Source organism: Phragmites australis, chromosome 6 (assembly GCF_958298935.1).
Source record: "Phragmites australis chromosome 6, lpPhrAust1.1, whole genome shotgun sequence".
NCBI classification, from domain to species: domain Eukaryota; kingdom Viridiplantae; phylum Streptophyta; class Magnoliopsida; order Poales; family Poaceae; genus Phragmites; species Phragmites australis.
The window spans coordinates 26614528-26638129 of record NC_084926.1 but is presented as its reverse complement, the minus strand read 5'-3'; the positions used below and the strand labels follow the sequence as shown (position 1 = coordinate 26638129).

General features: G+C 42.3%; 2 protein-coding genes across 2 annotated transcripts; both read right to left on the bottom strand.

Annotated features, from left to right (window-relative positions):
• Positions 1 to 455: 455 nt before the first annotated feature.
• Positions 456 to 7875, bottom strand: LOC133922176 (uncharacterized). Its single transcript, XM_062367387.1, has 5 exons — positions 7574 to 7875; positions 6555 to 6872; positions 5040 to 5241; positions 1602 to 1830; positions 456 to 903 (listed from the first exon to the last, which is right to left on the bottom strand). The coding sequence occupies exons 1-5, from the start codon at positions 7673 to 7675 to the stop codon at positions 636 to 638; spliced, it is 1119 nt and encodes a 372-aa protein (XP_062223371.1). The 5' UTR covers positions 7676 to 7875; the 3' UTR covers positions 456 to 635.
• Positions 7876 to 13941: 6066 nt separating this feature from the next.
• Positions 13942 to 14944, bottom strand: LOC133920574 (uncharacterized). Its single transcript, XM_062365178.1, has 2 exons — positions 14148 to 14944; positions 13942 to 14052 (listed from the first exon to the last, which is right to left on the bottom strand). The coding sequence occupies exons 1-2, from the start codon at positions 14758 to 14760 to the stop codon at positions 14036 to 14038; spliced, it is 630 nt and encodes a 209-aa protein (XP_062221162.1). The 5' UTR covers positions 14761 to 14944; the 3' UTR covers positions 13942 to 14035.
• Between the last annotated feature and the right edge of the window lie 8658 nt (positions 14945 to 23602).

The window sequence follows — 23602 nt, the reverse complement described above, 5'->3', positions numbered from 1 at the left end:
CCTCACCTCCATGGTCCCACCTGCGAAGCGGCTACTCAGTAGCTCATATTCTATTAATGAACACAAAATTGAATTTCTTTGTGATAGCTTCACCTTGTAAACCATAGCAGAACGTACGTGTGCACAATTCGTGGAAAGCATCTCTGGTCTCACCAGTAGAACCACCCTTAACCAATCCAAAACAAGAACTTTCCATGATACCAGCAGTGAACATTCATGGGCATTGGCAGATATAATAGAAGGGCAAATGAGAGCAACGGGAGCGATCTAAGCATCAAGCGTGATCAATTGGAGCAAAACCAAATGACATTTTCTGACAAACTTCCACCTTTGGAGTGGCATCTCATGAATCTGCGATGTGCATTAACTAAAGCGTCACACTGAAGAATGTAGAATCATTAAGCTCTAGCATGAAACGAACAAGAAACAGGTAGAGCAGGTGCAGGCATTCCAAATTTGACGAGAAAACATTCTTTCAGAACCTTAGAATACAGCCATCGCTGGCAATATATGAATGGAACATGGTCAAAACATGGGCACCCTGACTTTTTGTCAGTAACCTATCTGTATAATTTCTGCAGATGAACAGCAACGAAGAGTACTCAAAGTACTACAAGATAAAAATTGAATTTATGTTAAGCTTCACTTGATCTTGTTCTTGTATCATCGGCATACTCACTATCCTGGATTTCATCTGAGTTAACCTGAGTATCCTCATTTGCATCCATATCTGGGTCTGCTTCGGGAGAGTGAGGGGCAGCATGACTACTCCCAGCCCCACTGGTGTAATTTCTGGTTTCCGTAATGTTAGCCCCGGTGTGTTTTTCGATCATTCCAGAAATAGCCAACTTCGGGGACCACTCAAGAACATCATCAATTATATTAGAAACCTTCTTTTGGTACCTAAGAACATGAAAAAATGACAAGGTTAATAAAGAGATTCAGAGGATGCGATTCAACTTCATTGTGTTGACTATCACAGTTACATTCGCTGACCAACATAAAAATCATTGCAAACCATGTTCATGATGCTCATGCAAGATGTGTTGCCCCCATCTAAAACCATTTGACATGTCCATGAGCAGACTGTAGTCAGAGGTCGGACACACAACTATACACCCTAAGTCATTACATTGAAAAGCAACATTTGCAGTTGGACAGACAGTATCCAACTGATGATAGCTTTCCTATTTGCCAGAAAAATTGCATGTTACCTATAAGCATTTTTTTTTTAATAAATGGCAGACTAGTTCTAATCTTTGGTGGCTATCCAACTTGATCCGGAATGAGGATTTCCTGAGCATGTCGGTGGGCACCTTTGAACATTTCCAACAAGATAGAGCAATCATTATTATGGTGGACATAGTGTGAGCCTCCCAGTAACATCAATCCAACTAGAACTAGCAATTCGGTGTTGTAAACAATGATGAATGAACCAAAGGTGGTTCCTCAGATTGAAAACTAGAACTTCAAATAGGTAACATTGAAAAAAATATGATGAACTAAAATTTCTCCCACGGCAGGTGTATATCTGTACATAACTCAAATTGGCTCTTAGGTCACCATGAAAGAAGAAAAATATTTTGCAGATAACAAATTACCTGGCTCTAGCGGCTTCATCTGGAGCATGGTGCCTAAGCAACAATATCACCAATACAGCAACAACAGCATAGAAAAGTCTTGATGTCCACTTTGGCCGCTCTCCATCATCCTTTTCAGGCCAAAACCGAACGAGTTCTCCAAATGTTGTCTCCTCTGCATTTATATTGGGGAAGAACCACACACGTTTCCCAAGAAGAACCCATAGGATGCCAAAGATAGCTGCTCTCACTGCAATTCCATTGGAAATATAAGACATAGGTGAGTAGGGAAAAAATCAATAAATGAAATGCTAAGCAAAACAAGAAGAGAGATGAACCCATCACAACAAAAAGAACATAGCCATCTGGATAAAACAGCAAATAAAAAATAACTAATTGATGAAATACATCATCGTTGTCAAGTTAAAGCACTTAACAGTGTAAGGAATTCAAGTGGTATGCAATTCAATGACAACTTCAGATTGGTCAGATCCCATGCAACTCAAAATAGTACAAGCAAACAAGCAGAAATAGCAATGATACCAGAAAAAATCAACTGCTCTAATTACAGGGCGCTAAGATGTCTGCATAATTATCACTGACAATCTATCGCTCGGTGCTCTCTACCAGGACAAAGAAAATCAACAAATGGCACCAAAGAAACTAAATATGAAGAATTTCAAACTTGAAGCCTTGTTGATGTACAACAAGAGAACCAAACTAAAAGTTTCAGAATAGAACAAACTCGACCAGAGTTTGCCACAAAAAAAGGCTACCCAGTTATTGGTCAGCTTAAATTCAAGAAATTTGGGTAAATACCTCAACACCCTGCATCTGGTGGGAAACGGAATGAAAGCAGAACGGTAAGCATTTTCAGAACATAGACATAAATTCTATCATGGGATTCTCTTGGCAGAGTTTCTTGAAAGAACAACATATTTTTATCATGGGCAATAGATTTCCTATTAAACAATGGCATATCACAGGAAAGTCTAGTTGTGATTTAGCACACACTAATTTTTCTTCCCCAGGCTTCAGAATATAGTAATTCAAATCAATCATAAATTGTAAGTTCCAAGCAATTCTCCTGTGGTACTCCTCAGCAGCCAATCGTATTAGCTACAAGCACGCGCACTTTCATTGATTCATTGATTGATTATAAGACACAAGAGATTACATATATATAGCCTGCCATGGCAAATAGGAACACAAGACTAATGTGAACACAAGACTAATACGAACACAATACTAATGTGAACTCAAGAGGTTGAGCACATAGCACGACGAGGCTAGGCGTGCGAGAACCGAAGGGTTAGTCTAACACGCCCTCGTAGTCAGAGCGTCACTGGTGCGGACGTTCATACTAGATCTAAACTCGGTGAAGACGGAAGTAGGTAGCCCTTTGGTGAAGATGTCGACGTAATACGATGAAGTCGGAACATGAAGTACACGGACATCGCCGAGGGTGACGTGCTCCCAAATAAAATGTAGATCGATCTTGACATGTTTGGTGCCCTAGTGTTGTACCGGGTTCGTTGAGAGATAAACGATATTGAAGGGTGTAAAAGCAACAACAGAGAAGGGCTCGACAGTGGTTACAGTGCGCTCAATGGCAAGAGAGAGAAAGCTAGAACAGCACGCGGTGGCCAAAACAGACAAAGTTGGGTCGAGGAGAAAAAGAAAAAAATGTATGCATGCATGCAAATAAATAGACGACGCAACTGAAGGGTGTAGAGGAAGTAGCATAGAAGGGCTCGTTGGCGGTTGCAGTGCGCTTGACAGCAAGAGGGAGAAAGTCGGAACAACACGCAGTGGCTAAAGCAGATGATGGGCAGTGGCACTGCACCAAGAAAGGTGGCGCAATGATTTGGAATGATAGTCAGAGAGATCGACGTAAATCATAGTTGTTAAGGCAGCATGGCGAGGCGCGGCGACCCACCAGCTTCACAACTTTACAGCGACATGACGCGTGGTGTGGCGACGTCATACACACATGGCGAATACACATATTATAGTCTAGGATATTAGCAAATTATAGTCTAGTCTACAGAATAGCTTGAGCTTGTGCTACTGGCCTACTGCTAATCTACAGCACAGAGCTTGAGCTTACTTAGTGCTAGTGCCTACGATTAAGTGCTATGTGCATGTGCGACTAGTCCAACAGGTCAGAGGGAAGCAACAGCTACCAGACCAACCTAAATACTCTCACGTAGAAGAGAGCAGTAGTACTAGTGCACAGTGTAGGGAGTGGGAGGCACCCATGCCTTGTGAACAGTGCCACTGCTAGCCCATGCCTTGTTGTCCCCCTCCTCCCTCCGCACTCACGCTTTCACACAGACCACAAAGAGAGCGATAGGCGACAACAATCCCTTCTCCATTCCATTTCTCTTGTTTGACATGAGCACGACCACATAAGCTCTCTCTCTCTCTCTCTCTCTCTCTCTCTCTCTCTCTCTCTCTCTCTCCATGTGACCATAAGGCAACTCCTGGGCGACGGCTGCTGTAGATCTGGACTCTAGAGCCAGAAAACCGCCACGCCGATATGGTGACGCTATGGCATCGCTATACCAACGCCATGACAACTATGATGTAAACCAATCTCCCCAGAGGTGCCATGGCAGAAGCGATTTTGTAAGCGATCTCCCTAGGGGTTGAGGAACAAAACCCTCTGATACCATGTAAGCGGAGATAATCATGCGCACTTTCATTGATTGATTATAAGTCACAAGAGGTTACATATATATAGCATGCCATGGCTAATGGGAACACAGGACTAATGTGAACACAAGACCAATATGAACACAATACTAATGTGAACTCAGGAGGTTGAGCACATAGCACAAGGAGACTAGGCGTGTGAGAACCGAAGGGGTAGTGACATTAGCAAATAAAAATTCTCAATTACATGTACTTCAATTTTAGTCCACACAGAACCACAGTGCCAATAAGAAGGGTTAGTTTATTGTAATGTTCCAGTTTAGCAATAGAACAGTAAGACATGCTTGTTACTAGAGACATAGTGTACCTATTTATAGTTCTATAATACACAAATACAGCAATACCTGCTCACAGCACTTACTTATGTCTACTCTGCAGTGCCACTATGTAACCGTTCTTGCAAGCAGCATGAATCAAACATAATAAACTAGCGACGCAACTGACAGAGCGGGAGCTTGCATTTGCGGAACTACTAAATAATGGAACATTTTTCATAGGTAACAAGTAATTAGAAATATATGGAACTGCAAGGGCATCAATATATACTATAAACTTTCACTAAAGAGAGTCCAGAGCAACTTCTGATATCTGTTGTCTTATAAACCACAGGGAAACAATCTTCATTCCTTGATCAAAGATGTGCAATGACGATAGTTTAATGTTGAAACTGTGCACACAGAAACACGAGAGAGAGAGAGAGAGAGAGAGAGAGAGAGAGAGAGAGAGAGAGAGAGATCTTACACAAAAGAAGGGAGACGATGAAAAGTAAAGCTCCAGCACATGAGTACAGTACCACAATCTTGCATTGGTATGGGTAAACTGGAAATAAGCAGACTGCCAACGCAAAAAGAGGCCAAACAAATGAAAGAATTGTCTGCCACAAGGTCCGCCTTTTGAGAAACATCCAAGCAAAAAACCCATCATTCTCAGTGAATATTTGTTCCTGCAAGTACAAATCAAACTCACTTTAACATAAGAACACTAGGATGAAAATAAAATTATACAAACAACACATTTTGTAGTAGCCACTTATTACATAGCATACAACAGTGAGAATTGCACTTGCTATGCATAATCTAATTTTATATCATTGATAAACTAAGACACAGAAAATAAGGTTCAAAAACATGCAGCGAAGCAAATGCCCCCCTTTTAATTGGCGACTATCAAATAGATCAGAAAATATTGCGATATTTAGATTAATTAAATTCAGAACAGTTTAATACATATTGGAACTCTAACAATGTTTTGGCTTGACATAAATTCATAGACACCAAAAGTAAATAAGTACACTCAAACAAAGTACATGTTCAAACATAATTAACTGACCCCTTATTGAACTTGATTCATTTCGATACAAGCAGAATAATGGAACCGATTAAATAATTAGAATAGAAAAATTACACAACAAAGACCAGAGAATGCATTTATTGGCATTGATGGTTTTACTATACCAAAGTGTGATTCTTTGGTTATCTGTTTTAGATTTGAAGTCATACGAATTTTGACTCATTCTAAGTATTTCTTAATGTCGAGCCATAGTAATTGCACCCATTAAGAAACTAGAAGTTATGGAAAAGGGGTGATAAAAGTTGGTTTCTGCACTTGTCAAGACTTGTATTGTTTCACCTTGTACAATTATTATCATATTTTAATGTAATTATAGAAAATAGATGATATCATGATAATCAATTAGGGCAGAACAAGAGTAACCATTCTCCTAATCATAGGAAAACCTTCACGAGACATCAAAAAAGCAATGTAAATGATGGAAAGAAAACATGTAGAGTTACTGAGACCGTGGATAAGAATTAGATAAACTCACGGAACATGTCACTAGTATATTGCCCACACTTTGACGTCGATTGCTTAAAGGATGTATAATCAGCTATCAATAATTATAAACTATTTATAACTGTTACGGTTCCAAAGGAATGTGGCTTTCCATAGAAGGGCGCCTTTCCTTACAAACATAAACGGTTTCACAAACCATCCACCACTTCAACTAAAAGGTGTCTAATCAAAGCATCTCTGAAATATATAAGATCTGATTGTTAATATACTAATGGAGTTTGATCTGATGATTATAGTTTAGAGGTGACATGGTATAATGCGGATGCAACATTAGGAGTTGACTTAAGAGTAAAGAATCATTAGAAACACAGTATTAACAAGTAATCTTAACCAACATAATCAGAAAAGATACATCTCTGTTACACTATACAACGTTTTCCATAAGTAGGCCATAACACTTACGTGATGTATCTCCAAATGAGCAGGCCATGATGATAGTTTTTTCTTGCCAGGCCTGACAGTTTTCATAACTCGGTCACACCTTATCACAAGGTTCTTGGTCAGCAAAGTGTTAACAATGTCCTCCACTTCTAAATCTTTATCTGGCCCTAACATTTCCCTGACTTCTGGATGATTCTTGATGAAGGTAGTGAAATCTTTTCCGCGAAAATATTCAACGCGAGTTTCTTGCATAATTGCCCATCTTGATTCCAGTTGCTTGTTATCCCTGACCTTCTCAGCAAACAATTGATAAACATCTTTCTTTGGAGCTGCTTTCTCCTATATGATACAATAGCATCAACATTAGAAAAGAACACGTCCAAAATGAGTTTCTTAAATTCGTCCAGCATTGCATACAATGTGATATAAGTCGAAGGAACTTAGTCTCAAGCAGTTTAGTTCGTTCTCAAGTTGGAGATGGAAAATTGACTTCAAGGCTATGGGCTGGCAAAACACTATCCTAAATGATGATCCACCCAAATCGAGGCACATGATTAGAGAATGCTTCAAGAAACTGCGAGCCAGAATCAACAACAAAAGTGGAGGCTCGCTTGCACCGTTTCGAATCTTTCTCCACATGAGGAACAACCACGGCACACTAACTTTTTTCTGCAGATCGCAACTCGAAGCAGAACAAAAACCCTTATAAACCACAACTCCTGTTAACTCTCACGCCGAGCGAGGAAACGAAATCTTCTAACAATCTAAATCATCCACAGAACACAAGTACACAACTAGACACACCACGTGCTTCTCCAGATCTACAAGAAAAAATTACCAACACCCAACCAACCATAGGAAAATCTCATGAAATTTCGCAAAACCGTAGAGCTTGATCCGAGCCCTCAGGAGAAATCAAGAGACGAATCCAACTAACGCGCCCCGAAAACACACCAAAATGCGCAGCACAACAGCATCTGAACCAAATCTAAACGCCAACGATGACAAGGCGATGAGCGCAGCGGAGGTATCGAGCTGACCTGGGGCGCGGCGCGGGAGGAGCGGGAGACGGGGCCGGCCTTCTTCCCTTTGTCCTTCTCCGCCGACTTGGCCGCCGTCGCCTTGGCCCCCTTACCCGCCATCTCCTCGAAGGGCGGCGGAACCCTACCCCGACCGAGGGCGCCGAATCAGCGCCGGATCGGAGCGCGAATCGGGTGGATCTCACAGCCGATTCGACAAAAATTTGGGGGGAATCAGGGGCTTGGGGTCGGAACTCTTTCACTTCACGTGAAATCAAGGGAAGCTAGAAGCTCCTACTTATTTGTATGCTGGCATATATTCCAATTTATTTGTGCTACGGTTTAAAACAAACGTTTGTGTTATGTATGGATACAGTCTGCACATTTAGGTCCTGTTTAGATTCAAAATATTTTTAGAGTTTTAAGGGAATACTATGATTTTTTTAAAAAATACCATACAATAGTATTTTTTGAGTTTTAAAAAATCCACTCAGTACCCTTTTTTTTCTAAAACCGAACTCAACTGATTACTCTCTCGCTTACATGTCGTATTATATCTAATATATTTTTGGAACCGGTTTATCTTACGTGAATGTTAGATGAATATAATCACTAATATATAGACCTTTCACATCTTAGATATATATGTCAATGATAACTATTATTTAAATTTAGGTCAGACGACCTACGTTTTCACACATACGACATTTCCCCTGGTATGGATATATAATGTATGCATGCATCATTCTACACACAATAATGGATCATTTCTTTTTCTAAATGCTATTATTATAACGTTTAACTTTAACAAGATAAAAAGACCTCAAAGTTTTTAACTAAAACACAACAAAGCTCTCATCTTCCATAGGCAATTGATCAGGGGTCCACCAGCCCAGTAATCTTCGTCTTCAATGATGTAGCAGTCTTGTTCTCTTTCATTGTGTGAGCAGCGTTTGATGTACATTTGGATGAAAATAGTAAGTGTGAGTACACGTCATACTCCGCAAATGTAGAAAATAAATTAAATGCAAGTTTAAATAAAAAAATATGCTATAACATGTTAAATTTGCATAAATATCAACTATGGTATCATAAAGTTATAAAAGCAATCTATTTAAATATGTGATTCATCACTAGACTTTCATCTCCTAGAAACATCTCAACATGCTTCCCAACTACTCGAAAAACCACTTCAGGTTCCCAAACCATTCGATTTGATACCCTCCACAGGTAACCAAGAACCATCCAACCAAACCAACTAATCATGTGAGGATCCAAGTTTCTCATGACCATAGGCATGGCTGATATATCAAATTTTACACTATGCAGAGGTTGTCCAGCTTTTTCTACGAGTCGTGTTTTCCTTGTTGCCATGTTCGTGAAATACTTAACACACGTCCATGGTGTGTCGTCCGGAAAATCACTACAAGGTCGTTACAAAGTTTCATCCAGTATGTATACACCCACTAGGTTTTACCGCTGTCAAAGTAGCATTCATGCCACCCAGAAGCTCCCTTTTTGCGCCTTATAGCTCCAGCAAGATTTCACTCTTCCCTTCCATTACACATCCCATACCACTAACCAAATGGTTCTGGCCTTAGCCGTCTCCACACATCCACTCTTTCGGTTTAACACGCATAAAATTGGAATCCACTAATTAATAGGCCAAGTTTGTCTCCATACTAGGTCTCATGGTTGTTACGATACCTCTTGTGTTATTGCTCCACGAACCAGTCCTTACTTAGGTCACTTAAGCAATTGCCAAACAAACAATATAACTATAACCATCATCACTAGCACCTCTTTGCACAAGACCCAAGGTTTCATATTGTTATATCATTACCCTTGTGCAAAGCTAAGCATAAGCTACCAACATAACCACTACTGATAACTAGACGATAAGGAATATATGGAACATTGTACTATAAGTGAATAGGATTCAGAATTAATAGCATGCATGTTTGAAATAAAGAACACATTTGAAAATCTAGGATCAAAATGTTCGAGGACACTTGTGAAGGGTTGCGGGTAGGCTACGCTAGCACAAAATAAATTTTCTCTACCGCGTTCAACCAGGAAGCCATGCGAGTAGGGGATTATGAATCGTTACCACTTGACGAGCAGTGCAGCGGAAGAAGAGTTGGAGCAGACCAATCCAACGTCGTGCGCGTCAAGTAGTCGATCGTCAACCTCGTCCCGAGCACGTCCCGAGCACCTTCCGAGTACTCGCGGGTACGTCCCGAGTACTCCCGAGCAGATCAGCACCGCAATAGTAGCAGCACCTCCACGGTATCCACACGTACAAGGATGGAATCGCCGTGCGCCGGTGTGCTAGCACCGCGCGCCCGGCTAGGGTTTCGAAGGGAGTTCGGGAATAGGAGGCGGCTAGGGTTTCTAAGAACGCCTTGCGCCTTGGCCCCTGCCTATTCTTATATAGAGCACGCTAATGGGCCTTTAATCAACATTAAAGCCCATTATGACTCTAAACCCTAATGGTCCTTTAATCAACATTAAAGCCCATTAGCAGATCCAATCCGCAAACTCGATCGCCTCTAGGGCATATTACCAACAATCTCCCACTTGCACTAGAGTCAGCACAAGTTTTATATTCCATCCCCTTAAGTGTGTGACCCGTTAGGTTCATGTGTAAACAGCCGCTATCCGGAAACCCTTTTCCGAATTGCAAGTCAATAGCGGTACCTAGCAGGACATATTGACTCCCGAATGCACACAAAGATCATATCGGCTGAACCTTGATATACTCATGCACCAATCCCTTTACCACACGATACCAGTCAAGCTCAAGGCGAGATTCGTGCCACCCTTGTGATAGCTCGACCATTCACTCGATCAAGTAGTGGATTCACCATGATTAACTCTTTAATCACATTGGCATGGCCATGCACTTTCCAATCCAACTACCTCGAGGGGCCCAGAGATATCTCTCCCGTTATTTAGGAGGGGTAAATTCCATCTTGATCACTCACATCCCACGACATGTTTCATAACATACCCGAAAGCAACCTTTATAACTACCCAGTTACGGAATAGCGTTTGGAAGCCCCTAAGTGTGTTACTACACATTCTGGAATCAATGATGATCTCAGGTCAAAGGATTCTGTAGGTACACCATTTGAGATAACAACTGATGGCACATTAAAAATAACAATCCCAGCAGTATCTCAGGGTGGGTCTATCCAACATCATGTTCTCTAACATGTGTCCACATTACTGATTTGATATCTCCATATCTATGATCCGTGAAACATGATCATCATTCAGTCAAATGTGCTAATCTATAAATCATTATTGTCCCACACAATGATATGAGATTAGGGACTATTTAGAATAACATCATAAAAACAAAGAGTTTCACAAACAAGTCACATACTTGCTGATCAATGTAAATGATAATTATTCATGGAACCAGATAACAATTATCCAAAAGTACATTAGCATAGACAGAACACATTCTCTCACATGCACTAGAGTCTATCCCGCAAGTATCTAATACCCATAGAGCTCAAGTGTGCCTCATGCTTGGGCTGTGGGAGAGGCTTCGTCAACGGATCAGCAATATTCGAATCCGTGTGCACCTTGCATATCTTTACATCACCTCTATCAATAATCTCTCGAATGAGGTGATAGCGCCGAAGTATGTGCTTGGACTTCTGGTGCGACCTAGGCTCCTTGGCTTGTGCAATGGCACCACTATTGTCACAATAGAGGTCCATTGGACTGGACGCACTAGGGACCACACCCAACTCAGAAATAAATTTTCTGATCCAAACAGCCTCTTTTGCAGCTTCCGAAGCTGCGATATACTCGGCCTCCGTTGTGGAATCAGCAACCGTTTCTTGCTTGGAACTCTTCCAACTCACCGCACCTCCATTGAGGCAGAACACAAAACCAGACTGCGATCTCGATTCGTCCTTGTCGGTTTGGAAGCTAGCATCGGTGTAACCATTTACAACGAGCTCCTCCTCACCTCCATAGACTAGGAACATATCCTTAGTTCTTCTTATGTACTTGAGGATACTCTTTACTATAGCCCAGTGACATTCACCTGGGTTCGATTGATATCTGCTCGTAACACTTAGAGCATAGGAGACATCTGGGCGTGTACAAAACATAGCATACATGATGAACCCGATAGCAGAAGCATAAGGGATCGCACTCATCCTCTCGAGCTCATCAGATGTCTTAGGACATTGATTCTTGCTGAGAGTGATGCCATGTGACATTGGCAAGAAACCTTTCTTGGAATCTTGCATATTGAACCGATTCAATACCTTGTCAATGTACGTGCTCTGGCTTAATCCGATTAGTCTTTTCGACCTATCTCTATAGATCTTTATGCCCAATATGTATGCTGCCTCTCCTAAATCTTTCATTGAAAAACTCTTTTGCAATGAAGATTTGACAGCATCGAGCATTGGAATATTATTTCCGATCAATAATATGTCATCCACATATAAGACCAAAAACACAAGTGCGCTCCCACTAGTCCTTTTGTAAACACAAGGCTCTTCTTCATTCTTGATGAAACCAAACCCTTTGATCACTTCATCAAAACGAAGATTCCAACTCCGAGAAGCTTGCTTTAGTCCATAGATGGACTTTTGCAGCTTGCAAATCTTCCCAGCATTTTTCGGATTGACAAAACCTTCAGGCTGTGTCATGTACACATCCTCACTTAGGTTTCCATTAAGGAAAGCCGTTTTGACATCCATTTGCCATATCTCATAGTCGAAATATGCAGCAATTGCTAGGAGAATCCGAATAGACTTTAGCATTGCGACGGGCAAAAACGTTTCATCATAATCAACACCTTGAATTTGCCTGAAACCTTTCGCCACCAATCGTGCCTTATAGATGTGAACATTTCCATCAACGTCTATCTTTTTCTTAAAAACCCATTTACACTCGATAGTTTTCACACCATCAGGTGGATCGACCAAGTTCCAAACTTGGTTTTCTCTCATGGATTCTAACTCGGATCTCATGGCTCCAAGCCATTTTTCGGAGTCTGGTCCCACCATTGCTTCCGAGTAAGTCTTAGGTTCATCATTGTCCAACAATAATATGTCGCGCTGCCCCGTGGTTAGGAACATAAACCGCTCGGGTGCACGACTGAACCTTTCCGACCGACGTGGGGCTGGTGTCTCGACAACAGGTTCTGCAACATCTTGCATACCGAGTTGTGGTTCAATAGGAGCTGAAACACTTTCAAGTGGTTCCCGAATTTCTTCGAGTTGCACCATGCTCCCACTAACTCTCTTCGCGAGAAACTCTTTCTCAAGAAAGACACCATTCCGGGCGACAAACACTTTGCCTTCTTCCCGGTTATAGAAATAATATCCTTTGGTTTCCCTAGGATACCCCACAAAGAAGCATTTATCAGATTTGGGAGTGAGCTTATCAGACGACAAACGTTTTACATAAGCCTCACAACCCCATATCTTAAGGAAAGACAATCCGGGACGCTTCCCGGTCCATATCTCATATGGTGTCCTCTCTACAGCCTTAGATGGAACCCTGTTTAACGTGAAAGCAGCAGTTTCTAGAGCGTATCCCCAGAAGGACAATGGAAGATCAGATTGGCTCATCATCGACCGGACCATGTCTAACAAAGTTCGGTTCCTCCGCTCGGACACCCCATTCCATTGTGGCGTGCCCGGTGGAGTCAATTGTGGAACGATTCCACATTGCCTTAGATGATCACCAAATTCATGGCTCAAATATTCACCTCCACGATCTGATCGCAGAAATTTAATTGTCTTGCCTATATGATTTTGTACTTCATTCTGGAACTCCTTGAACTTTTCAAAGGATTCAGACTTGTGCCTCATTAGGTAGATGTAACCATATCTACTAAAGTCATCGGTGAAAGTAATGAAATACTGAAAACCACCTCTAGCTGTAGAACTCATCGGTCCACATACATCTGTATGTACTAGGGCCAATAATTCATTTGTCCTCTCACTTCGACCAGTGAAAGGCGTCTTAGTCATTTTGCCAAGTAAACAAGACTCGCATGTATCAAATGATTCGAAATCAAATGAATGTAGAAGACCATCTTTATGGAGCTTCTGCATACGCTTCTCATTTATATGACCTAATCGACAATGCCAAACAAAAGTGGGATTCAAATCATTAAGCCGAGGCTTCTTTGTATCAATGTTATAGATAGTTATATCCTCAAGATCCAATATATATAATCCATTTACTAATGGACAATTACCATAGAGCATACCATTCAAAAATATCGAACAACACTTGTTCTTTATTATGAATTCATAACCGTCTTCTTCCAAACATGAAGAAGAGATAATGTTTTTGCCCAAGGCAGGAATATAATAACAATTATTTAATTCCAAAACTAATCCTGAGGGTAGCGATAAGGAGTAAACGCCAACGGCCAACGCAGCAACTTTTGCACCATTGCCGACGCGAGCATCCAGTTCGCCTCTTGCACACTTCCTAGTCCTTTTCAGTCCCTGCAACGATTTGCAAGTATGAATCATTGATCCGGTATCAAATACCCATGAATCATCAGGACGAGTAGCAAGATTAATTTCAATAACATTTATACCTGAAGATGAAGTCTTACTTCCCTTCTTCTTTTTGAGTTCTTCCAAGTACAATTTGCAGTTCCTCCGCCAATGACCAGTCTTATGGCAGTGGTGGCAAGTGTCAGAAGCGGCAGGGCCAGCCTTGGGCTTTCCAACAGGTTTAGGCTTAGAACTCGAGATCTCATCCGAAGTTTTAGCCTTGTCCTTGCGCTTTCTCTTCTTGCTATCCTTTTGAACCATCATCACATGACTAGAGCTCTTCTTAATGCTTTCCTCAGCAGTTTTTAGCATCCCATGCAATTCAGCCATGCTTTTCTCCATGCTGTTCATATGAAAGTTCAAAATGAACGGCTCGAAGCTCGCAGGGAGCGACTGGAGAATTACATCCGTAGCCAACTCAGGGCTAAGGGGAAAACCAAGTTTTTCCAGGCTTTCAATGTAACCAATCATTTTGATCACATGAGGACTGACTGGACTGCCTTCTGTTAACCTGCACGCAAACAAGGACTTTGAGGTGTTGTACCTCTCGGCCCGAGCTTGGTTCTCAAACATGCCTCGGAGTCCCACAATCATATCATGGGCATCCCTGTTCTCATATTGCTTCTGAAGCTCAGAGGACATACAGGCAAGCATGAGGCAGCTAACATCCAGTGAATCATTGGTGTGCTTCTCATAAGCCCTCCGATCCGCGGCAGGAGCATTATCAGCTGGTTCATCAGGATAGGGGACCTCTAGAACATATTCCTTTTTCTCTTGTTTGAGAACAATTCTCAGATTTCTATACCAATCAATAAAGTTTGTTCCAGAAAGCTTCTCTTTTTCAAGAATCGATCGCAAATTAAAACTGGAAGTGTTACTAGCGGCCGGTGCCATGATCTACAACAGAAAATGCAGGTTCAGCACTATGCCTATGTGAATCTTCTATTAAACAATTTAACAAAAGATACTCCACTATATGTGTTTTCCCTCTAACAACATATAGAGGATCAAGATCCATATTCAACTAAGTTCTAGTGAGCTTTGGCATCACTGCTAGAAACTTAGTGACATAGGTAAGCAACGCCTTGCTAATCACATCCCTATGTGACTCTTGTTTGCTGGGTGGCATCGAATGCCCCGGCGCCCAACATCATGCCCCAAAGCCCAAAACCGTTTTGATAGCTTTATCAAGTAAACCAATACTATGCGTGTGGATGTCCGACATCCACTCTAACTGGTTAAGATAAATGATGGCACCCTGCTTTGGCAGACCTACCACACAATGATCAAAACCTTCGTAGGTGCAGCTATTGGAAGGGCATCAATTACTCTTGATTTTTCTGAGGGAAACTACTCTATCATGAAAATCATATCCACCACATATAAAACATGAAAGAATAGTATGACAGGAACATAAAAATATCACAGGCAATCATATTAACTGTGACATAGTATGGCCCCTTCACATGGTGATCTTCATCGCCACGGTTCCTGTCCTCCGGGTCATCATGCTTCAAATCTCCATGATCTTGTTCTAGTCTATTACACCTAATAGCACTAGATAAATTACATGAGAAGAAGCATCACAGTCGACACGCAGGCCGTTATACAATAACATGACAGCCTTGGGCTGCAATTAACCATGACACGCAGGCCATGAAAAATTACACACATGCATCACATATCACAAGGCCATACCAGTCACAACATTCTCTGCAAAAACGAGTTAAGCGTAGAATCGAATTCTAATGTCGTGATGGGATCATGTTATTACAACAATCTATGCGTGTACGCAACGGCGGTCCCGCTGGCCGGTCATTCATAATGCCTCAATTTCCATTAGATCAATCCCATTGATCATCGCGTGAGGTTTTTTTCCAGAAATGATGACAGCACACACGACCTCGATCTGCTGTTCTCCCGACCATGTCGCGATGCACGCAGTTAGCCCCGATGGTGATTCCAGCCGGTAGGGGCAAGTCGCACGCAAAAACAGGTGGGAGATCGAGCTAATCTTTTTGGCTATGTGGTTTCATCGACTGGCATCTCATCCGATCTCTAATTCACCTAACCAACCGTGCATTGATCAATCCATCATATGAACTGATCAAAAACAATAGATCTAATCTATTTCTATCACATATCTTCTATATGTGACTGATCCAGATCGAAAACTACGCAGGATGGCTCTGATACCACTGAAGGGTTGCGGGTAGGCTACGCTAGCACAAAATAAATTTTCTCTACCGCGTTCAACCAGGAAGCCATGCGAGTAGGGGATCATGAATCGTTACCACTTGACGAGCAGTGCAGCGGAAGAAGAGTTGGAGCAGACCAATCCAACGTCGTGCGCGTCAAGTAGTCGATCGTCAACCTCGTCCCGAGCACGTCCCGAGCACCTTCCGAGTACTCGCGGGTACGTCCCGAGTACTCCCGAGCAGATCAGCACCGCAATAGTAGCAGCGCCTCCACGGTATCCATACGTACAAGGATGGAATCGCCGTGCGCCGGTGTGCTAGCACCGCGCGCCCGGCTAGGGTTTCGAAGGGAGTTCGGGAATAGGAGGCGGCTAGGGTTTCTAAGAACGCCTTGCGCCTTGGCCCCTGCCTATTCTTATATAGAGCACGCTAATGGGTCTTTAATCAACATTAAAGCCCATTATGACTCTAAACCCTAATGATCCTTTAATCAACATTAAAGCCCATTAGCAGATCCAATCCGCAAACTCGATCGCCTCTAGGCATATTACCAACAACTTGCCTCTTCCAACTTGCTCAGACTCTTAAAAGACTTGGTCCTGGAGATTCTCGAACTGCTCGTCGTCTACTCTTGGAGCACACCGAAAAAGCACACAATAAAACTAACTAAGAACCATATAGTAAACAATAGCTGTCATCTATGAAAAAGGTACTAAAAGATAGTACACGCTGCTACGAACGTGTGAGCACAAAAATCATCTAAATTGAAGCTAGGACGAGAAAGTTACGCTAAAAACAAATTTAGGGTTAAATCTGTAAAAGAAAAGGACTTATTTTGAATAAAACAGAGAGGAGAGGGGCCTTTTTGTAAAAATAGAGGGACCTATTTATAAATAAATAAAAGTTTAGGGACTAAATATAAAAAGATAGGGGCTTTTTGATAAGTACAGAGAAGTTCAAGGGCTAAAGTGCAAAATTGTCGGTGCGACACGGGGGTAAAAGAGGCTACTAACGTGGTGTGACACGTCGGCGGATAATCTAATCGTGGACGTTGGTGCTAGATCTAATAGCCGAGAGGAAAGGGACAACCGGAGAAGGGATAACCGGCAGCGAAGGGGCTCAACACGGTGACGATGAGCGGCAGAAAAGGCTCACAGAGGGGTGACGAACTCACCTAGGTACTCGATGACTTCGGGAACGTGGCGAGGCGGGCTGGCGGCGAGAGGGGTGGCGATGGCCTTCGTGTCCTCATTGGCTGTGGTGTTTCGGCGGTGAAGAGTCAACAAGAGGCGACAGGATCAACTCCCCGTGAGCACGCTGTGCTGGAGCTACGCTTAGATGCAGTAGGGAGGTGGCGAGAGCGATGCAACAATGGCAGTCGGCGGCAGATTGGTTTTGCGAAACAGAACGACCAGGGGGGCGCTGACCTATGTAGGGTAGAAATGTGTAGGGCAGCTTAAATTCGGCGGGGTTGGTTGGGATTTTGGGTGAGGGAGGTGGCGGAGGCAGGCGTGGCTGGCTCGGACTCAAGGCGACGCAATGCACTCGTGTGCGAGAGGAAGGGGATGGGTCCCACACGTCAGAGGTGGAGAGGAGAGGCGGACGCTCAGGAGGCACCAACCGGCAGCAGGAGCGTGTGAGATGGGCTGGCTATTTTGACATGAAGAATAACACCTAGAATTTTGACATGAAGAATAACACCCTAATTCTAAAGAAAAGGTAAATTATTACTACTTTTAAAAAGTTAAAAATTAGGGTGTTACAGTTGATCTGTGAGGGTAATAACCCTATGTCATATTTATCTTGTATTGATCTGAGCCTGTTACAAAGGGGTGTAGCTTGCCTACATGGATCTAAACCTAGTCAGCGATTTTTTTTTCTTGGTTTTTGTTGGCTTGTATTGCTTGTTTCGGCTTGTCCTCCGCATGGTCCCTTGCCTTCGTATATATATAGAGGTGTTGTACATCCTCTGGACTCCTATTTCCAACTCTTGGATATAGACCTTCTATAAGGATCAGTGACGTCCTAATAGGAGGGTGAATTAGGACACCTAAAACTAATCAACTCAAAAAACTTCACAAGAGAATCATATATCAATTTTTAAATAAATATGCTCTAGGTTTATCTAGTGTGTCTATTCTACCGCTCAAAAGAGTTTGCAACCTATAGTCAATCCTAGCAAACTACTTTAGGAAGGTAAACATGCAAAGGTAGATAGGAAGTATGTAAATGCAGAAATATAAAGATAGTAGAAAGAGCAAACTCGGTACAAGAGATTTTTATCCCGTGGTATCAATGGCATAAACGCCACACCTAGTCCACGTTGAAGCAGCCACCTAGGCTATTATTCTTGATGGCACCTGGTCACAACTCTTGAGCCATCTAGGCCTCAAGTAGGTTGAACCTCCTAGCCACCAAGGCAATGCCTCACCATAAACCTCTCTTATGGCCACTTGTCGTTGTCTTCACTTCAAAGCTTGAGCCACAAAGGCAAGGATCTTCGTGTCCTTGTACAAGTTCCTTGCCACCACTCCACACCAAGTTGGAATGGAAGGTCAACAATCTTGAGTCACCAAGGCTCACAGTGCCACATGAGGCACCAAGACTGCAAGATACCAGCGTACCACTTGGTATAATGTAGGATAACTCCTTGATACCCTTTGTATTCAGCAACAGCAAGCAAAAACTCTCTCTAGGCCTAATACCACTAATCACTCCCTTAATCTTGTGCTAATTACCTTGGATGATCACTTTTAGCATATTGGTGGCTTGGATGTCTTCTCAAGTGTCTATGAGCTTTCCTGGACTCCAGCACACTCAAATGACTGAGTGGGGGTATTTATAGCCTCAAACCCGTGAAGTAGCAGCTATTGCACCAACGATCACATTTTTTGTGAACACCGAATGTTCTGGCATGCACCACTTCCAGATACCTGACCATCCAGTGTGTATCCTCCACTCATAGCCTACCGTTGCCAGCTGTCACTAGCTATAAACTAGCCATTACAGGTCTGTGAATCCTCTAGCGATTCCTCCAATGCAAGCAACAGACTATCCGACGTGTAGAATTCCTTTCTCCACTAAGCCAAAAAATTCTAGAAAATACTCCGCTGAAATCTCCGATGTACATGCCTTTTTATCGCCGGACCATCCGACGTCCAAACTCCTGCTACCAAAATACATGTCACATCCCAACATGTTAATTACGTAATTAAGTATGGATAATCATCATGATGTTATGTTTATATGTGTTTGGTTGTTAAATTGAGTTAAACAGGTTTCAAAAATACTTGGAGATAGTTTAGAGCTCTGTAGGAAAACCCTAAATACCTTTGAGATGAAGAAGAATAGACATTGGGGAATAGAATCAAGTTTTCAGCACAAGACCCCTCTCGCGGTCTGACTAGGGTCTCCCGTGGTCTGACCGCCAAAAGCGCAGAGGCTCACTTAAGAGGATCAATCGGTCTCTCTCTCTCTCTCTCTATCTATCTCTCTTATTTTCCCTCTCTTACACCCACTTCTCCCCAAACCCTAGAGAGAGAAGGTGAGGTCCGTTCGTCGCATTTGAAGGCCAAAGATCATCAGTGAAGACTTGTCTGAGCTTCCCGAAGGCTTCCTTAAGTTCTTCCCCTTCTTTTCCCTTGCTAGAATTGTCTCCTCGGGCGTTCTCCCACCGCGAGTTCCAACACATCTCTAGGAGCCTGATTCGGGAATCGAAGCTCTTTCGGAGGATTCCCATCCGCTAGGAAGTTCCTCTACATCGAGGTAAATGTCCCCCTGCCATTTTCCAGTTGTTTCCTAACCCTAGGTGATCGGCGTTGTCATTTTAGGAGTTTTACATGTTTGGATCATGCTTGTCATCCAAATGACCATGAAAAACGTTCCTCTTGTTTTGTAGAGTACTTTAGTGCCCTTCGTCATCGAAGGTTTCACCATATACCTCGCCAGTGACCCCGTAAAGGCGCTGCTAGCAAGGTCTGGCGGTCTGACTACTGCTAGAGCCGGTCTGACCGCCAGTTAGGACCAAAACATCCGAGTTCAAACACCTATACAGGAGTCAGACCGCCGTTAGAGACTGTCTGACTGTTGGTTGGCGGTCAGACCACTACCATGCCTTCGGTTAGACCGCCAGGCGCAAAAACTTTTGTGCTGACTGCCGATCAGACTGCCACTTCCACTTGACCTTGTGGCCTACTCCTTGCTAATGGCTCAATTGTATAATCCTTGTAGTTGAGTTATTATATGTACCCAATATAGATTAAGTCTTAAGAGTATCTTCGTACTCACACTGCTTTTTAAGGTTTGCAGGTGTGGAAAAGTTAGTTGTCGGCTACTTCATGTCCACCGATGTTGGCGGCGGGCAGGAGTAGTGCTATCTACTCGAGTGGCGTGCTTTTGGGAGGAGCCTAAGCACATATGGCTTCACTTAGTTGTTGTTGTTCATAGATGTTACTTTTCTGCTACATAGTATCTCCATAAACTCTTGTAAATTGCAATAACTCTTATTCTTGTAATATAACTTAATTACTCGCTCTTCCTTAAGCTTTGTTGTGATGTCATATGTTGGAAAGGCATGTATTCCGATCTTGGGCACAAAACATGTGCGGAGACTACTAGAATGATATTATGGTTAATTATTATAGTCATGATTATTTAAATGATCAATTTAATGATTAATTAGAATACTATTTAGACAATTCCTCACAGCATGGTTTAACGAAGTAGCCTAAAAACACTTAAGACATGGGTTAGTAATGTGAAAGCTCCACTAAAGCAACCCACTAAAGTTTCTTTTTCCTCTTCTTTCTAATATGTATAAACTTGCCATATTTGCCTCTTTTTTCTAATGTACGGTTGTTGTTTTTTCATTTAAATTGTTTGTTTCCGCAATTGTGATGACTTTGTAAATCATGTTGCATTGATGAGGAAGGTAAGGAATGCATCCTAATAGCGGTAAATATCGAGGGCTTAATCAGTGCGAGGTAGGGGCCTAGTGTGTCTCGTATGATGATGGTACGAGAAGTGAATACTTTAGCAATAACGTATGAACATCCACCATATGATGGTAGATATGGTCGTCTAGCCCATGTGGCGATTACATGAGGTATCCCATAAGGCGACAGTACGGGAAGTGAATACGTTGGCAACAACGTATGAAATGTCGCTTGTGTGGTGAGCCGCACAAGCACCACTCGAGCGAGAAGTAAAAGGTAGGGCAAATGGTGATAATTGGTAGTCATTGTATATATGAATGTCTGTGATCTTGATGTTTGTTGCAGAGTGATGTGCTCGAGAAACGTGTTGTGAGTTGTGAGTTAGGCTACGTTTGCACATATCTTGCACTACATGGTTGATCATGTATTGTACCCATTATATGATGCCTTATTATGCATCGCTTGATGGGATCCAGATAACGCCATTTTGTGAAGTAGGAGATTGACTGTTTGCCTCTTTTTCATTTTGTTATCTCAAACAGGATGAGAACCCACCATAGTGCTCGTAAAGAAAACCTAGAGGGTTCAAATGCCTGTGATGGAGAGCCACTTCTGCCATCACCCATGGCATAGACGTTAGACTTTCTCAAGGTCATCGCTCAGAACATGGGCCATCCTATTGGAGGTGGAGCTGACCTGCATGGAGGTTTCTTTGAGTTTCTCTGCACTTAACCTCCTATCTTCACCCGTGCCGAAGATCCCAGTGATGCCGATGATTGGCTTCGCTTGCATCGGTTAAGCATCGAGTATTGTTGTAGTTAGCTTGAGCACTTTGCGTACTTACCACATATCTGGATATGAGACGGGTAAGTGAAGTACCGTAAGTCACCGCATTCATTTGATCCATGAGTCGAGGTGTGAGCGAGAATGTTGTTTGGGGTGCCTAAGATTGTGTCCGGTAAGTCATCGTATGCTCGGGATCTAGGTGGCCTCCACATTACTTGACATGGGAACAAAGGTTCGGGGTGGGTACATGAACTGTTGGTACGTGAATCGTCATTTGCAACCGACGGGTTGTGTGGACAGTGGTCTCATATCGGGTGGGTCTAGGAGTACCCCTGCAGGGTGTAAAAATAATTCGAACTGTCGTGCTCTCGGTCATGAGCATGCTTTCTGTCCACTTGTAACAGTCGTAGAGTTCCAACTTTGGGAATCTAGGGTATGTTGGGTTGTGGTTGAGATGGTTATGTTCATAGCTGTGACTGTTATGGTTTCAGTTACCTTTATGTTCCTGTTGTTGGTTATAGGGTAGAAAGATATATGTGGTTAAGTATAGGTGCTCACACATAGGTGTTAAGGTTGCTTACACATATGAATTTACTTACCTTATGGCCAACTCCTTTCTAATTGCTCAATTGCATAATCCTTGGAGTTAGGTTATTATATGTACCCAATATGGATTAAGTTTTGCTAGTACCTTCGTACTCACGCTGCTCTTTCAGGTTTGCAGGTGAGAAAAGGTTAGTTGTCGACTACTTCATGTCCATCGATGCTGGTGGGAGGCAGGAGTAGTTCTATCTACTCGAGTGGCGTACTTTTGGGTGGAGCCTAATGGCATATGGATTCACCTAGTTGTTGTTCATAGATGTTACTTTTCCGTTGCATAGTATCTCTGTAAACTGTTGTAAATTGTAATAACTCTTATGCTTGTAATATAATTTAATTACTCGCTCTTACTTAAGTTTTGTTGTGATGTCATATGTTGGGAATGCATGTGTTCCGATCTTAGGCACAAAACACGTGTCGGGACTACAAGAATGATATTCTGGTTAATCATTATAGTCATAATTATTTAAATGATTGGCTTAATGATTAATTAGAATAATAGTTGGACGGTTCCTCACAATACAACTCCTAGAAGACTCTCCAGTGTGTTCATCACCTCGATGCTGGACCATCTGGTGTGTTCTACTAAAATACCTCTTTTGATTCAAAACACTCTGGTGTATATAATTTCCTGAGCACCGAACCATTCGGTGTTAACAATCTTTTCAAAACTCGTCCAATTCAATCTTTCTTGAATTCTGCTTCGGTGGCTTCTTCATGTATTGCATGCATGAGAATACTAAAGCATATACTAGACAAACATGTTAGTCCCATTGACTATGTTGTTATTAATCACCAAAATCATATTCATGCCCTAAAAGGGCCATGTTCATTGCAATCTCTCTCTTTTTGGTGATTAATGACACACAATCAAAGCAAGTGGCAAATAAATGATGCCAATTGTAAAGTGCACAAATAATGAACAACAATAATTTATAAAGTGTGCAAGGCCTTACCACTTTGCTTGGATGCACGGTA